General features: G+C 43.6%; 2 protein-coding genes across 2 annotated transcripts in view; one reads left to right on the top strand and one right to left on the bottom strand.

Annotated features, from left to right (window-relative positions):
• Nucleotides 1-548: 548 nt before the first annotated feature.
• Nucleotides 549-16,366, top strand: part of CMTM8 (CKLF like MARVEL transmembrane domain containing 8) — a 96,443-nt gene continuing 80,625 nt past the window's right edge. The window contains exon 1 of the mRNA XM_052636718.1: nt 549-695. Coding sequence (XP_052492678.1) covers nt 549-695 — 147 coding nt within the window. The remainder of the gene's footprint in view (nt 696-16,366) is intronic.
• Nucleotides 14,186-14,718, bottom strand: LOC128044485 (ubiquitin-40S ribosomal protein S27a). The gene has a single exon (XM_052636732.1). The coding sequence runs from the start codon at nt 14,685-14,687 to the stop codon at nt 14,217-14,219; it is 471 nt and encodes a 156-aa protein (XP_052492692.1). The 5' UTR covers nt 14,688-14,718; the 3' UTR covers nt 14,186-14,216.

The raw sequence follows: 16,366 nt of genomic DNA, 5'->3' as shown, positions 1-16,366 counted from the left end.
CCGGAGGCCTGGCCGCTGACCTCCCTTTCCACCTGGCGGCGACCCGGCCCCGGGAGGCGGCGCCGGGCTGGGCCGAGCAGCCGGCGGCGCGACCCCAGGCCTCCGCCTGCAGACCCCGCGCCCCGCGCCCCCGCGCCCCCCCCCGGCCGAGCAACAGGTGAAGCGGGGCCGGCCGGCGGCGCCTCCGCGGGGCGGTCCCTCCCCGCCCACCGCGCGCCCGCCCCTCTCCACGCCGCCTCCCCTCCGCCCGGCCTCCGCCGCCTCCCTCGGCCGCCGGCGGCTTCCCTCCCGCCGGGTCTCCTGCCGCGGCGCCCCCGCGCAGCCCGAGAGCCCGCGCTCGCCGAGGAGAGGGGGCGCCGCGCGCTCGCCAGACTCGCGCCGCGGCCGGACGCGCCCGGCGGGCGCCCCCCGCGCGCCCGCGTCCCCCCGCCGCCGCGCTCCCCTCCCCCGCCGCGGGCCGGGGCCCCCGGGCTCAGAGCCGCGCGGCTCGCCTGGACGCGCCGGGGGTCCCCGAGGCGGGGCCGGCGCCGCCCGGCCCGGGCGCGACGATGGAGGAGCCGCAGCGCGCCCGCTCGCACACGGTCACCACCACCGCCAGCTCCTTCGCCGAGAACTTCTCCACCACCAGCAGCAGCTTCTCCTACGACCGCGAGTTCCTCCGCACCCTGCCCGGGCTGCTCATCGTGGCGGAGATCGTGAGTGCCTCGCGCGCGCGGGCGGGGGGCGCAGGTGGGCCCCGCGCCGTGCTCCTCGCCCGGGAGCTTGCTCGCATCCTTCCGACGGCTTCCGGGGAGCGCTTTAGGCTGAGCCGCGCCTTCATGCCGAGGTGCCGGACTCCGAGACCCCCTCTCGGAAGAGGGCCCCGTCTCACCGTGGGCTCTTCCAGGGGAGAGGGCCGTGAGCTTCGGGAGGGCTGTTGGGGAGAAGCCCGACCGGCTGGGCCCTCTGCGGTCGTGCCGTGTCCCCGGAGCGGGGTGCTTGGTGAACACTGAGTTTGTGCTCAGGAGTGGCAGAGATACCTGGTGCCTCCCTCACCTGATGTCCACGTGGCTGGCCTTTTCCCCAAAAGCGAAGCTTCTCGAAGATGAGGGGAGAAGACTTCTTTTCCCTAGTTATCTCCTTGGTAGATAATTCACTGAGGTGAATCAGGAAGCGTTTACGGAATAAATTCCGAGGGTCTCCTGTCTGGTGCTGTTTGAGGATCAAAGGGGTTCTTGTCTGGCGCTTTGCACATCCTGGTTTAAGACTCAGACCGTTCCTCGGGAGGGGGCACATAAACCAGCCTTCTCTCTAGAGGAGAACGTGGACGCTGAGAGCTCTTGCGCCTTTAGGTTTCCTCCTGGCTGAGAAAGGTCCCGGCTTGTTAACAGCTAACGGAGGCTACTGTGTACTGACTTCACCAGGTGCCAGGATGTCTTCAAGCCCTTTAGATACCTTCCTGCCCTCATGTCCTGCACAACAGCCCTATCCTGTGAAAAGTGAAAGAAAGGGAAGTCGCTCAGTCGTCTCCGACTCTTTTGCGACCCCCTGGACTGTAGCCTTTTTACCGTCTGAGCCACCTGGGAAGCCTGTCCTGTGAAGGGAACGTTGATTATGATTCCATTTTACATGTGAAGAAACTGAGGTTTAGAGAGAGGAAGTAGGTCACACCTGCCGGTGGAGGTGGGATTCAAACCTAGGCCTGCCTGTCTCCAGGGCCCTGCTCTTAACTGTTAAGGGGCATCCCTTCCTTCTGCCAAATCGCACTGTTTATTTGTGGCGTGTTCAGTTGTATCTGACTCTTTGCGGCCCCATGGACTGCAGCCCACCAGGCTCCTCTGTCCATGGGATTTCCCAGGCAAGAATACTGGAGTGGGGTGCCGTTTCTTACTCCAGGGGATCTTCCCAACCCAGGGATTGAACCCACATCTCTTGCATTCCCAGGCGAATTATTTTTTTGTTTGTTTGTTTTTGTTTTCCAGGCTGGTGTGTTTCAAAAAGGGTGTCATACAAAAGGGCAGGGGACCATGCCTTTTCCAATGGCAGGCGGAATTCTGCACGACTATGCCACCTGGGGAAGCCCCATGTCCCTCATACTTTCACTTAAACCTTTGTGGGATTGAAATCTAGCTTATGTGAGCTTGGGGCCGTGATGGTACCAAAGTGCCTGAGGACCCCAGATCCCATAAGAAACCTGCAACAAAGCATGTAACATAGTTCATCCACTTTTCCAGAGACTCAGAGCACACCCCAGGCCAACTGAATACATCCCCGTTGGTTCCAGTGCATAGAGAGTTTCAAGTGTTGGCTTAGCCCATCCCCCATTCCGTTCCCCCAGCTGGCACTGAGGCTGGGGAGATCCAGTAGAAAGCTCGGGTATTGAAATCACCTTGCAGGGCCTGGCTTATAGGAATTCAACAAATATTTGCTGTGTGGATGAAGGAGTTGGCAGGCTGCTCTGCTCCAACATAGCTAGTGGCAGCTACAGTGACAGAGGTGGGGCTTCTGCCCTGGTGTGGATGCGGACCAGGTGTAAAGTAAAACACCTCTTGTTTTCTGATTTATGATCAACAGACTCCATGTTCCGTGCTTTCTCTGAAAATAGGAAAGTGAAAGAAAAAATGTAAATGGCCCACAATTCTGTTACTAGAAATAATAAATGTTGGCATGTAGACGTTTTGGAAACTGATGGAAAAACATGTGAGAAAAATTATCCTGAATGACTACGAGAGTTTTTATTTTCGGCAGATCTCTACATGCTCAGGTTTTACAGTCACTGGCCTACCGGTAGACATCTAACTCTCCCCCACCATTGCCGTACCAGAGGTACCCACATTCCCATCTCTTAGACCCCTCCCCCACCAATGGTGTTATCCTTGGCTTTGCACTCTGACAAATGAGGCTTTAGCCCTCTTGGGCTACCCTTTCCCCACCCGCATTATATGTACACCTTTATGTCTTTGGGTTAGATTGATGGCCGGTGCTGACCTTAGGATATCATAAACACTGTTCAAGAGGAGCTGCTGAGCGGTCTGTGAGTGCTTTTCCTTTGCTGTCCAATTTCTTGTTTTTCCTGGAGATTGTAATTTTCCATTTCTGAGTTCTCTAGGTCCTTAGTCGCTGACTTTACTGTTTGATTCTTCACTCAGGAAACAGAGACAGCAGGTATTCTATCAGGGCTGTCTTCTTGACCAGCCCTCCCTGGGAGTGTCTGATCCCCTCTCACCCGGCCTTCTCACCTGGACACGGCTGATGGCCTGGGGTCTCCTGCATGTGCCTGTTGAAAGCCCCTTCCTCTTTCTCCTGGGTTGATCCTCTGCCTCCCAGGCCAGTGTCCTCCTCCATCTGGGGGGAAACACACACCCTCTGGTAGTCTCCTAAAAAAGGATGCATGTGTAAATCGAGAGGTGCATCTTTCAAAATGTCTTCATTCCACTGTTACACATAATTAATAGTTTGACTAGGTGAAGAATGGTAGATTGGAAATTTTTTCCTTCAGAATTTTGAAAGCATTCCTCTGTTATCTTCTAGCTCTTCTAATTCTTTTTAAAAGATTCCAATTCTTGATTCCCCCCCACCCCCTTTCTGGAAACCTATAGAATCTGTTTTCTTCCAAGATAGCTGTGACATCACAGTGGTGCGCCTTCACATGAGTGTTTTCTTCCGTAATACCAAGAACCTGTTCTCTTAATCAGGAAACTCATGAACATTTAAAGAGATTCAAAAAATTTTTTAATTTGTTTGGCTGCGCTGGGTCTTAGTTGCAGCACGTGGAATCTGTCATTGTGGTGCACAAACTCTCTAGCTGTGGCCCCTGGGCTTAATTGCCCCACAGCATATGGGATCTTAGTTCCCTGGTCAGGGATCGAACCCACACCCCCTGCTCTGCAAGGCGGATTCTTAACCACTGGACCACCAGAAAGTCCCCTAAAGAGGTTTTGGGTTTTTTTTGTCCTGTTTACGTTATATTCATTTATTCAACAAATACATATTGATCACCAATTTTGAGCCAAGTTACTTATTCTTTTTCTAGGCATGCTCCAAATTGCCTATGTCAAATGTTTAGAATGGCCTGAGAAAGTAAGTAACATTCTCTAAGCCTGCTTTATCCATTGTAGTGGAAATTGCTGTAGAAATTTTAAAAACCTTCACTGAAATGCTGTTTTAGCTGGAATTTCTTTTACACCATCTTAGCCTCTAGCACAGTGACTTTAAAGATTTAACGAGCATAAAAATCACAGCACTGTACTAAAATGCACATTCTAGAGTGCTGACTACAGAAATTCTGTTTCAGCAAGTTTGCTGCAGTGAGACAGAAATCAGCATTTTTAACAAGCTCACTAGATGCTATTGCAAAGTGTTCTTGGATGGTCCTTTGAGAAAACAGCTACAGAATGCTTAGATACTTTCTTTTATCATAATATGCTATTATCTATAAAACAAAGGTCAACTGCTAATTATTTAAAAAATTCCAATTACTTATGATATTTCAAGTGAGTCAATTGATTGCAGAATTTCTTGTGCTGTTTTACAGATTACGTTTATCTAAATAGATGTTGGGCACGTGGAATGGGAGAGGGTGTCTTCATTCATCGGAAGAACACTTCATGAACTTACTGTCCATACATGTGTGCTCGTTAGCTCAGTCGTGTCTGACTCTTTGCGACCCCATGGACTGTAGCCAGCCAGGCTCTTCTGTCCAGGGGATTCTCCAGACAGGAACACTGGAGTGGGTTGCCATTTCCTACTCCAAAGAGATTGTTAAAATTTTCCTTTTCTTTTTTTCGGCCATGCCATGTGGCTTGTGGGATCTTAGTTCCCTGACCAGGGTTTGAACCCAGGGCCCCAGCAGTGAGAGCACCAGGTCCTAACCACTGGAATACCAGAGGATTCCGTAGAACTCTTGAAAATGTTAAGGATCACCCTAAATAGTATATACTACATTTTATTGATCCAGTATACTGTTTATATTTTATAAATATTTTTATTTTTGTTTATATTTTAACATCTGAGTCAGGATGTAGCTTGCAGTGGATGGTTTCTTGAACCGTAAGGAAAATGGAACCATGAATTCTTTATTTGGGGGTGGAGGCACAGCAGGTTTCAAACTTTTGCTGTTCCAGCCCTCAGATTAAGTTAGACCTGCCCCCAGAAGAATGTTACTTTCTGCCTTGAAAAAGCAAAATACTGAGACAAAGAATTACTAAGAACCTGACTTCCTGCTTGAGCCTGGGGGAGATAATAGAGGGTAAAACAGTTTCCTCAAATCTGTTGTCAGGATCCCTTGGCCTGGCTTTCTCACAGAGGTGACCTGCTAAAACACCCTAGACGGTGCTGGTGTAACACGGCATGGCAACCAAATTGTAGTGGTTTCCTTCCTCTTGAAGTTTTATAACAAGCTAGAAGCAATCCAGGACTTGACCTGTGACTTGTAGGATGTTGTGATCTCTTAACAGTTATGAGGATTGGAAGAATAAAAGTGATTTGTCAGAAGCTGAGTTAAATTGCAGCCTTCCTATTGTTGGCGACTTCAAAATGAGTTATGTCATGCGGGTCATAATGTCAGATCGCCTTTCGTTTACTTACTGTCATGAGCAAACTTAATTGGGGGAGGACAGATAGGGTTTCCTGAGAACTGGCATCTAAATTAATTTATCCTAGGACTTGCCTGGCAATCCAGTGGTTAAGGCTTCAAGCTCCCAATGCAGGGGACGAGGGTTCGATCCCCAGTGGGGGAACTAGATCCCACATGGGGTGCGGTGAGGCCGGGAGGAGTTAAATTAGTCTATCCTCTTGATTTCTTTTTGAAGAAGGATGAACACAGTTTCCTAATCTTGGCAGAAAAAGAAAATTTTAGTAAGAAAAAAAAAAACCCTTGGACTGTGTTCCCTACAGTGGTTCCTATCAGGTGTGTCAATATTGACCCATGTTTGAGTGTGGGGGAGGCTTTTCAAAAATTTTTGGTTATTGTCGTGCCTGTTCTCCTGGTGTTCAGTGCCCTGGGGTCAGGGAGTCTAATGTCCTAAAGTCCTTGGGACAGTCTCCAGCCGTGAAGAGTTGCTTCACCAGCTGCCTACAGCCCCACTGTTGAGAAACTCTGGGCGAACCACTGTTTACCCCTTGGAGTAAACCACTCCAGGGTTTCCTAAGTGGTTGTGTGTTACTTATCTGCAGTTTTTAAAAAAAATACGGCCACTTGTGAAGCGCTCCTTGTTTTCTGCTAAGACCATCTGTGCTGGACGTCTTCCATTCGTCACTCAGAGGCACCCTCCACCCGGCTCTCCACCCTGTAGGGTGACTTGCACGGACCCGGCCGTCTCCAGGGTCCCCTCTGCTGCCACACTGGATTCCAGGGTCCTCCTGGCACCTGTAGGATGTGGTAGGTGGGAGGGGAGCAGGTTCAGGGCGCTCGTTCTTGGGACTCCTCCCTGCCGGGGCCCAGCAGCCTAGCTGTGTCCCTCTGTGCAAGGCGGGCTCTGGCAGCCCTCCGCCCTGGGCTGTTTTCCCTGGCTTTGTTATCCGGTCACTCCCAGCCACTTCCTATTGCCAGGCCCTGCGCTATGGCTTGTGGTTTTCCTGCACCCTACCTTCTAAATAAGACCTTTATTAAACTCTGCTCAGATTACCCAATCTGAATGTGCCAGTTTCCTGGGGAGACCTGATAAATTACCTTTCCTCATCAGCGGTTCATTTCTTTAGGCATTGTGTTTTGTTTTGTTTCCAATTTTTAAAAACATTTTTTCTTCTGTTCCTGGCTTTAAAAAAAATTATTGAAATTCTTCAGTCATTCTTAATGGCTGCCTGTGTGTGCGCATGCTAAGTTGCTTCAGTTGTATCTGACTCTTTGCAACCCTGTGAACTGTGGCCTACCAGGCTCCTCTGTCTATGGGATTCTCCAGGCAAGGATACTGGAGGGGCTTGCCATTTCCTCCTCCAGGGGCTCCTCCCGACTCAGGGATTGAACCCGAGTCTCCCTTGGCTCCTGCAGTGCAGGTGGATTTTTTACCTCTGAGCCACTGGGGAATCCCAACGGCCAGCTAGTATTCCATAAATATCCAGGCTCCCACTGTTCAATTTAGATTTCTTTCTTTCCTGTAACGAGGTTGTAACAAACATTCCTTAAGCTCCGTCCTTCTGGATACTCTTTTAAGATTTTCTATGGATGTGTACTTAGAATTGAGTAACAGGGCATATGAATCTTCCTTGAAGTAATATTTTATTGATGTCTACAGTAAAATTTACCCTTTTTAGTGTACTGTTCTATGAGGTTGGGCATATCCAGGTTTAAGATACAGCTTTATTGAGATATTAGCCATAACAGATTGATGATTTTTCCTTAAAAAACTAAAAACAGAGCTATCGTCTGATCCAGCCGTCCCACCCCTGGGTGTATATTGGGAGAAAAGACACACGCACTCCAGCGTTCACTGCAGCATTCTTTACAGCAGTCAAGAAGTGGAAGCCGCCGCAGCGTCCGCTGACAGACTCATGGATGCAGAAGACATGGTACATACATACAGTGGAATATTACCCAGTCATAAAAAGTAACGAAATAACGCCATTAGCAGCAACATGGATAGATGCAGAGGTGAAGTAGGTCAAAGACCATTATCATGTAGGATATCTATGTCCTTTGCTGTACACCTGAAACATTTAAAATCAACTATACCTCAAGAAAAAATTAAATAAAAAACAAAAAAAAGAGAAAAGTAAAAATATACATGAAAAGTTGACCTTTTAAAGGTATATAATTCAGAAATTTTTTAGGATATTCACAGAGTTGTACAGCTTTCATCATTAGCTGATTTTAGGACATTTTTGTCGCCGCAGAGAGAAATCCTGTACCTGTTAGCAGTCGCTCCCTGGCCTCCCCTCGCCTCAGCCCTTGGTAGCAGCTGGTCTGTTTTCCGCCCCTGTGGATTTGTCTGTCCTGGTTATTTCTTGTAGATGGAATCCTATAGTATGTGGCCCTTGCTTTCTGGCTTCTTTCACTTAATATAATGTTTCCAAGGGTTACCCATGCTCTCACATGTCCCAGTACTTCATTCCTTTTATGGCCAAATAATATTTCATTGTATTATGCATATATATGTATTGTTTATCCATTCACCAACTGGCGAACACTTGGGCTGTCTCCACACTTTGACTGTTATGAGCACGCTGCTGTGAAACTTCATGCACAGGTTTTGTGTGGACTTAGTTTTCAGTTCTCTTGGGCGTTTACCTAGGAAAGGAGGGTGGACTGATGTGGTAGGTCTTTGTTTACTATCTGTCAGGGTACTGCTAGACTCTTTCCAAAACGGTGACCCTAACTTATAATTCCCGCACCAACACGAGTGTTCCGATTTCTCCACATCCTCCCTGAGATTTATTTTCTGCCTTTTCTAATCATCCTACAAGGTATGAAGTGATAGCTCATTGTGGTTTCAGTTTGTATTTCCATGATGACTATTGATGTTGAGTATCTCTTTATGTCATTTGTACAGCTTCTTTGGAGAAGTGTCAATTCAAATCCTTGGCCATTTAAAAGGAACAGCCAGGCCCTGAGAAGTTGAAAAGTAATGTCAACAGCAACCTAATAAAGATAATGTTAACAACCAAAAAATCCTTTGCCATTTAAAAATTTAATTTCTCTCATTGTGGACTCGTAAGCATGCTTTTCATGTTCTGGATACCAGTTCCGTATCATATGTCAGATACATGAGCTGCAAATATTTTTCTTCCGTTCTGTGTGTTGTCTTTTCGCTTTATGTGATGGTGTCCTTTAAAGAACAGGGGTTTCCTAATTTGACAAAGTACAGTTTATGTATTTTTTTCTCTTGTTGCTTGTATTTTTGATGTCATATCTAAGAAGACTTTGCCTAAGGCAGGGTCGCAAAGATCTGCTCCTCTGTTTTCTACTGAAAGTTTTATAGGTTTTTTTGGGAGGGAGGGCGGTGCTGTGCTGCACTGCGTGACACGCACAACTGCCCTGACCCGGGATCGAACCCGTGCCCCCTGCGCTGGAAGCACAGAATCTTAACCTCGGGACCACTGGGAAAGTCAAAAGTTGTATAGCTTTATGTCTTACATTTAGGTCTGTGGCTAATTTTGAGTTGATTTTTATATTGAATGTGAGGAAGGAGGGTAATTTCATTCATTTCCATGTGGATATCTAATTGTCCTAGCACTATATGTTGAAAAGACAATTTTTCCCCCCACTGAATTGTGTTGGCACCCATTGTTGAAAATCATATGGCCGTAAATGTAAAGGTTTATTTCTGCATTATCAGTTCTGTTTCATTGATCTAAATATCTATCCTTATGCCAATACCACACTAACTGTAGCTTTATAGAAAGTTTTGAAATCAGACTATGCGTTTGCAAGTTTGTTCTTTTTTGAAAATTGTTTTGGCTATTCTGGGTCCCTTGCATTTTCTTGAGTTTTAGTATCACCCTCCTGATTTCTGCAAAAAGGGCTGCTGGGGTTTCAATATGGGTTGTGTTGAATCTGCACATCAGTTTGGGAAGTATTGCTATTTGAAAACTGTTTTCTAATTCATGGACATGGGATACCTTTCTGTTTATTTACATCTCCTCTAATTTCTTTAACAATGTTTTGCAGTCTTCAATGTACATATCATATATTTGTTTTGTTAAATTTATTCCTAAATGTTTTATTCTTTTTGATGCTATTGAACATGGAATTATTTTCTTAATTTCATTTTCAGATTGTTTATTGCTACATCATAGAAATCCAGTTGAGCTCTGTATCCTTAACCTTATATTCTATAATTTTGCTGATTTCATTTATTAGTTCTAATAGTTTTGTGTTGGAGTGGGGTTGCTTTATGTGTTTTTAAGGCTTCTGGTATTACTGCCCAGTTGTACAGAAAGGTTTATACCAATTGGCGTTCCCTCTGGTTCTGTTTCAGTGTGTTTGTGTGTTTGTGTTCAGGTGGTGTTTCAGTGGGTGTTTCAGTGAGTATTGTTCAAATACTCAAACTTAACATTTTCCAATTTTCTTGGGGTGGGAGATACTCTAATAAAACCTTATTTGGCATAGACACCCACCAGTCAGCGCATCCGCTAATATTCAGGGGAGCCTTGGACATGTGAAGAAAGAAATTTTTTAAAATTTATATTTCTGTGATGATTAAAATTTAGCATTTAAAATATGCTCATTAGCCATTTATTTCTTCTTTCAGTAAATGCCTGTCTTTCCCCTTCTACTCATTTGAGAAAATAGGGCTCTTTCTTTCTTTAAAAATGTTATAGAGATAGAAAAGGGAGTGAAAAAGTGAAAGCGCTGCTAACGTTGCTCAGTCGTGTCCGGCTCTTTGTGACCCATAGACTGTAGCCCGCCAGGTTCCTCTGTCCATGGGGTTCTCCAGGCAGGAATACTGGAGTGGGTAGCCATTCCCTCCTAAATGGGATCTTCCCAACTCAGGGATCGAACCCGTGTCTCCTGTGTTGTAGGGAGATTCCTTACTGTCTGAGCCACCAGGGAGTGAAGACATTTATGAAAATTTACTCCAAGGAGGGGAATAAGATTGGGTTGTGGGATGTATTTGAATAGGGAGGTTTGCTTTTGAACTCCTTATTTCTTACATGGTTTTAATTTTTTTGTAATGAGAATGAATTTATGCATTAATGTAACTAAAGAAACTTAGCAGTGTGTTCATTGTAAAAAACTTCAAAGCATTTATATAGAGTGAAAACTGAGTATCTCTCATAACTTACCTCTTTCACTCTACCCAGCATCTACCCCCACCTACTGAGTGTTCACAGACCTTTTCCTGTGCGTGTGCGTATATATGCACACACATGAAAGAGTGTGGTATACATATTCTGCAACGTCTTATTCACTTAGTGATATCTCGATATTTTTCCATATTGCTTTTTTGTTGATTTGTAAGTTTCCTGTATAAGTATTACCTTTCTCACGTCACTTGGTGTTAGTACCATTCATGCCATTTTCATCAAAATAAGTTTCTAACTTGCATGAAATCTAGAGTCTTACCTTTATTCAGCCTTCTTGGGTTTACTTTGCTTAAACATGGCTTCCATATACCCAGGATTATACAGATATTTGAAGAAAATACCATTCTTTTAAATGTTAAAAATAGTTACCAGCAGGAGTTCCCTGGTTGTCCAGTGGTTAGGACTTGGTGCTTTCACTGCCAGAGCCTGAGCTCAATTCCTGGTCAAGGAACAGACCCTGCAAGCCGTGCGGTGCTACCAAATATAAATAAATAAACAATTAAAAAAAAATTGTCATCTGAAGGCATAAGTTCTTTCTCTGTGGGTAAGAATATAATTTCGTGATCATGGTATCTCCCCTGCCAGAGTGAAGTAAGTCAGAAAGGGAAAAACAAATATCATGTATTAACGCCTGTGTATGGAATCTAGGAAAATGGGTGGAATCTAGAAATATGGTACTAATGAACCTGTCTACAGGGCAGGAATAGAAAACAGTCTTGCGGACCCAGCAGGGGAAGCAGAGGGTGGGATGAACCGAGACTACGACTGACGTGTACGTTACCGTGGTTAAAATTCACAGCTAGTGGGAAGGTGCTGTGGAGCACAGGGAGCTGAAGCTGGTACTCCAGTGGGGTGGGCGGGTGGTTCACGAGGGAGGGGACACGTGTATCCCTATGGCTGATTCACATTGTTGTATGGCAGAGACCACCACAACATTGTAAAGCAATTATCCTCCAATTAAAAATAAATTTAAAAGAATATAATTTCATTTTTCGCCCAAATGGGTAGCTAGTTGTCTCACCATTAATCATATTCCCATATATGTGTAACTGTTGCTTGATTCTGAGTCAATTCTAAATTGACTGTAGCTTTATTATGCATTTAAATATTCAGTAGGGTCAGTTCAGTTCAGTCGCTCAGTTGTGTCTGACTCTGTGACCCCATGGACTGCAGCACGCCAGGCTTCCCGGTCCATCACCAACTCCTGGAGCTTACTCAAACTCATGTCCATTGAGTCGGTGATGCCATCCAACCATCTCATCCTCTGTCGTCCCCTTCTCCTCCTGCCCTCAATCATTCCCAGCATCAGGGTCTTTTCAAATGAGTCAGTTCTTTGCATCAGGTGACCAAAGTATTGGAGTTTCAGCTTCAGCATCAGTCCTTCCAATGAACAACCCAGGACTGATTTCCTTTAGGATGGACTGGTTGGATCTCCTTGCTATAAATCATACCAGTTTCCCTCTTTCTTGCTGTGCTTTTGTATACTTACACTTGGAGGTGATTTTTTAAACCATTGTTCCTTACATTCCACTCTGATTTTGATTGAGACTGCATTAAATTTATAAATTAATTTAAAGAGAAGTCCTTATGATGTTGAATCTTATCACTTAAGAATACTGTATCTGTTTATTTAAGGTCATTTTATGCTCTTGAAGTCCTAAGTTTTTTCCAGATGAGTCTATGTACTTCTTATTATATTTGATAAATAGGATTTCTAAAAAATGAATTGGATTTGGCAATTTGTAACTGTTTGTAGTTCGAAAAAAAGCTTTTGATTATCTTGTTTTATATGTAACCATTTTATTTGAATACTTAGTTCTAGTTACTATAGTTAGTTCTATTATTATTTTATAAGTTATAGTAATATCTGAACATGGATGGTGTTCTTCTTTTTGTATTTTTACTGTTTTTCATTATTGCATAGGTTAGGAATGATTGAGACGAGATGGATATCTTTGGCTGACTCATAACTTTAACTGCAGTGTTTCCAATGCTTTAATTATAATACAGGTTTTACTGTGGGTTCTGGTAGATATTCTTTGTTGAATTAAGAAAGGGAGGTTTAACTGTTCGTATTTTAATCAGGAATGATTTTTGAATTTGGGAGCTAGTATTTGGCTGGGAGGGTGCCTTTTGTTAGGTCACCGTATAGGTTTTTTTCCCTTCTATTTGTTAATGGAGTGAATTACATTAGAAAATCTAACGTTAAGTCATTCTTGTACTTCTGATATAATCTCTATTTAATTATAATGTATTTTTTAAAGAAACTATTGGATTTTAACACTTCCTTTTTTAACTCTTGGATTTGATTTGCTGGTGTCATATCTGAGGGCTTTCTGATTGTGTTAATATAAGACCAGCCTTCTAGATCACTTTGCTGTGTTCTGTTTTGTCTGACTTTACTAATGTCACCCCAGCTTTTTTTGGCTAGCATTTATCTGATATGTTCTTGTCCCTTTATTTTTAATTGAAATGAGATTCATGTAACATACAGGCATACTTCAGAGATATTGTGGTTCCAGACCAGTGTAATAAAGCAGTACCAAAATAAAGCTAGTCAAATGAATTTTTCTGTTTCCAAGTGCATAAAAATTATGTTTACATTATACTGTAGACTGATAAGTATTCAATTTGATACTTTTAAAAAACAAGGTACATACCTTAATTAAAAATGCCTTATTGGTAAAAAAAAAATGCTAACTGTCCTCAAGTCTTTAGCGAGCCATAATCTTTTTGCTGGTGGAGACTCTTGCCTGGATGTTGATGGCTGCGGACTAATCAGGGTGGTAGCTGCTGGAGGTTGGGGTGGCTTTCGCAGTTCCTTAAAATAATACAACAGTGAAGTCTGCTGCCTTCGTTGACTCTTCTTGTCATGAACAGTTTCTCTGTAGCATGCTGTGTTCTTTGATAGCACCTGACCCACAGTAGAACTTCTTTCAGAGTTTGCTTCGGTCCCCTCACGCCCTGCCACTGCTTTATCAGCTAAGTTTATATAATGTTCTGGATCGGCAGCCGTCGATGCAGTTCACCACCTTTTATGGGCAAGGTTTGTGGCACCTCAGAACAGTTACAGTCGTATCATCAGAGATCACGGATCACCAAAACAAATGTAATAATAATGAAAAAGTGTGAAATATTGTGAGACTTAACAAATGTGACAGAGACGCAAAGTGAGCAAGTGCTATTTGAAAAAGTCAATAAGGCTTGTTTGATACAGGGTTGCCACAAACCTTCAATTGTGAAAAACAGTATTTTTGAAGCACATGAAAGGAAAGTGTTATGGAATGAGGTATGTCTATAAAAGTGGCTATTTAAAATGAACAATTGAGTGACATTTAGTATAAAACATTCGATCACTTTTATCTAGTTATGGAACATTTTCATCTTCTTAAAGGAAACTGTACCTTTAATATTTTTCCTTCTCTGTCATCTTGTTAAGTCTTTTTTTTTTTTTTTTTAAATGTTAGCTCATATGTTTATTAACCAATGTACAATTACTTGTCTTCTGGTTTGTTGAAACAATAGGTCAGACAACATTTGCCACAATAATGTCTGTCGAAGTGACTGGCCATAAAAACTCCAGCACCACATTCATCTGAGGGACACTCCCGGCGAAGGCGACTGATTTTCCCATTCTCATCCACCTTATAGTATTTCAGAACAGCCAATTTAACCTTCTTTCTCTTATGCTTGTTCTTCTTGGGAGTGGTGTAAGACTTCTTCTTCCTTTTCTTAGCGCCACCACGAAGTCTCAACACTAGATGAAGAGTGGACTCCTTTTGAATGTTGTAGTCAGACAAAGTACGTCCATCTTCCAGTTGCTTGCCAGCAAAGATCAGTCTTTGCTGGTCAGGAGGAATTCCTTCCTTATCCTGGATCTTGGCCTTTACATTTTCTATTGTATCCGAGGGCTCGACCTCAAGAGTGATGGTCTTCCCCGTCAGGGTCTTCACGAAAATCTGCATCCTGGCGGCGGTTCCACCGCAGATGGCGGATCCGAAAAGCTTGTTAAGTCTTCTATATTGATCATGTAACTAGTTCTATACCCAGTCTGAGAATTCATCTTTCAATGTGGAAATTTTTAACACACTTATATTTATTGTGATAACTTATTTAGAATTCTTGGTTTTCCTTATTTTTTTCTCTAGTGATTATAAGTTATAAATTCCATTTCTATTTTGTTTGGCATTATCTTTTTTTTTTTTTTGTTTGGTATTATCTTTTAAATTTTACCCAAAGTATTTATATATATTTTGCTAACTACCCAGAGAATTAAGATGTGTAACCACATAATTCCATTCAAAATATAACACTGACCTTGTCCTTGTCATGCTCTTTGTGTTAGACAGTTTTTTATGTTTTTCTTAAGTATTTCTTAAATATGTTTTTCTTTCGAGATATAATTCACATACCATACAGTTCACCCACTTGAAGTGTACAACTCAGTGGCTTTTGGAATATTCACAGGGTTGTGCAACCATCATCATAATCAATTGTAGAATATTTTCATCATCCCAGAAAGAAACACCATACTATTAGGAGTCATTTTCCACTTCTCCACACACTCTTCCTATGCTATCACTGATTCTACATTCTGTGTCTATCAAATTTGCCTATTTTGGACATCTCATATAAATGGAATCCCATAATATGTGATCTTTTGTGCCTCACTTCTTTCACTTAAGCTAACATTTTCAAGATTCATCCATGTTGAAGCATGAGTGAGTACTTCATTTCTTTCTATTGCCAAATATTATTTCATTGTGTGGCTTCATTTTATCCAGCCATTCATGAGTTCATAGACATTTGGGTTGTTTTCCACCTTTTAGCTATTGGTAACGCTGCAAGAAAATTATTAGAGATATCAAGGGAATATTTCATGCAAAGATGGGCTCGATAAAAGACAGAAATGGTATGGACCTAACAGAAGCAGAAAATATTAAGAAGAGGTGGCAAGACTACACAGAAGGACTGTACAAAAAAGAGCTTCATGAGCCAGATAATCACGATGGTGTGATCACTCACCTAGAGCCAGACGTCCTGGAATGTGAAGTCAAGTGGGCCTTAAAAAGCATCACTGTGAACAAAGCTAATGGAGGTGATGGAATTCCAGTGGAGCTATTTCAGATCCTGAAAGATGATGCTGTGAAAGTGCTGCACTCAATATGCCAGCAAATTTGGAAAACTCAGCAGCGGCCACAGGACTGGAAGAGGTCAGTTTTCATTCCAATCCCAAAGAAAGGCAATGCCAAAGAATGCTCAAGTTAGTTAAGTCGCTCAGTCGTGTCTGACTCTTTGCGACCCCATGGACTGTAGCCCACCAGGCTCCTCCGTCCATGGGATTCTCCAGGCAAGAATACTGGAGTGGGTTGCCATTTCCTTCTCCAGGGGATCTTCCCAACCCAGGGATCGAACCCAGGTCTCCTGTATTAGAGGCAGACGCTTTAACCTCTGAGCCACTACCGCATAATTGCACTCATCTCACACGCTAGTAAAGTAATGCTCAAAATTCTCCAAGCCAGACTTCAGTAATACATGAACCGTGAACTTCTGGATGTTCAAGCTGGTTTTAGAAAAGGCAGAGGAACCAGAGATCAAATTGCCAACATCTGCTGGATCATCGAAAAAGCAAGAGAGTTCCAGA

This window comes from Budorcas taxicolor, chromosome 1 (assembly GCF_023091745.1).
Source record: "Budorcas taxicolor isolate Tak-1 chromosome 1, Takin1.1, whole genome shotgun sequence".
Taxonomy (NCBI): domain Eukaryota; kingdom Metazoa; phylum Chordata; class Mammalia; order Artiodactyla; family Bovidae; genus Budorcas; species Budorcas taxicolor.
Note: the sequence above shows the minus strand (reverse complement) of the source record. Positions and strands in the feature narration are given on the sequence as shown.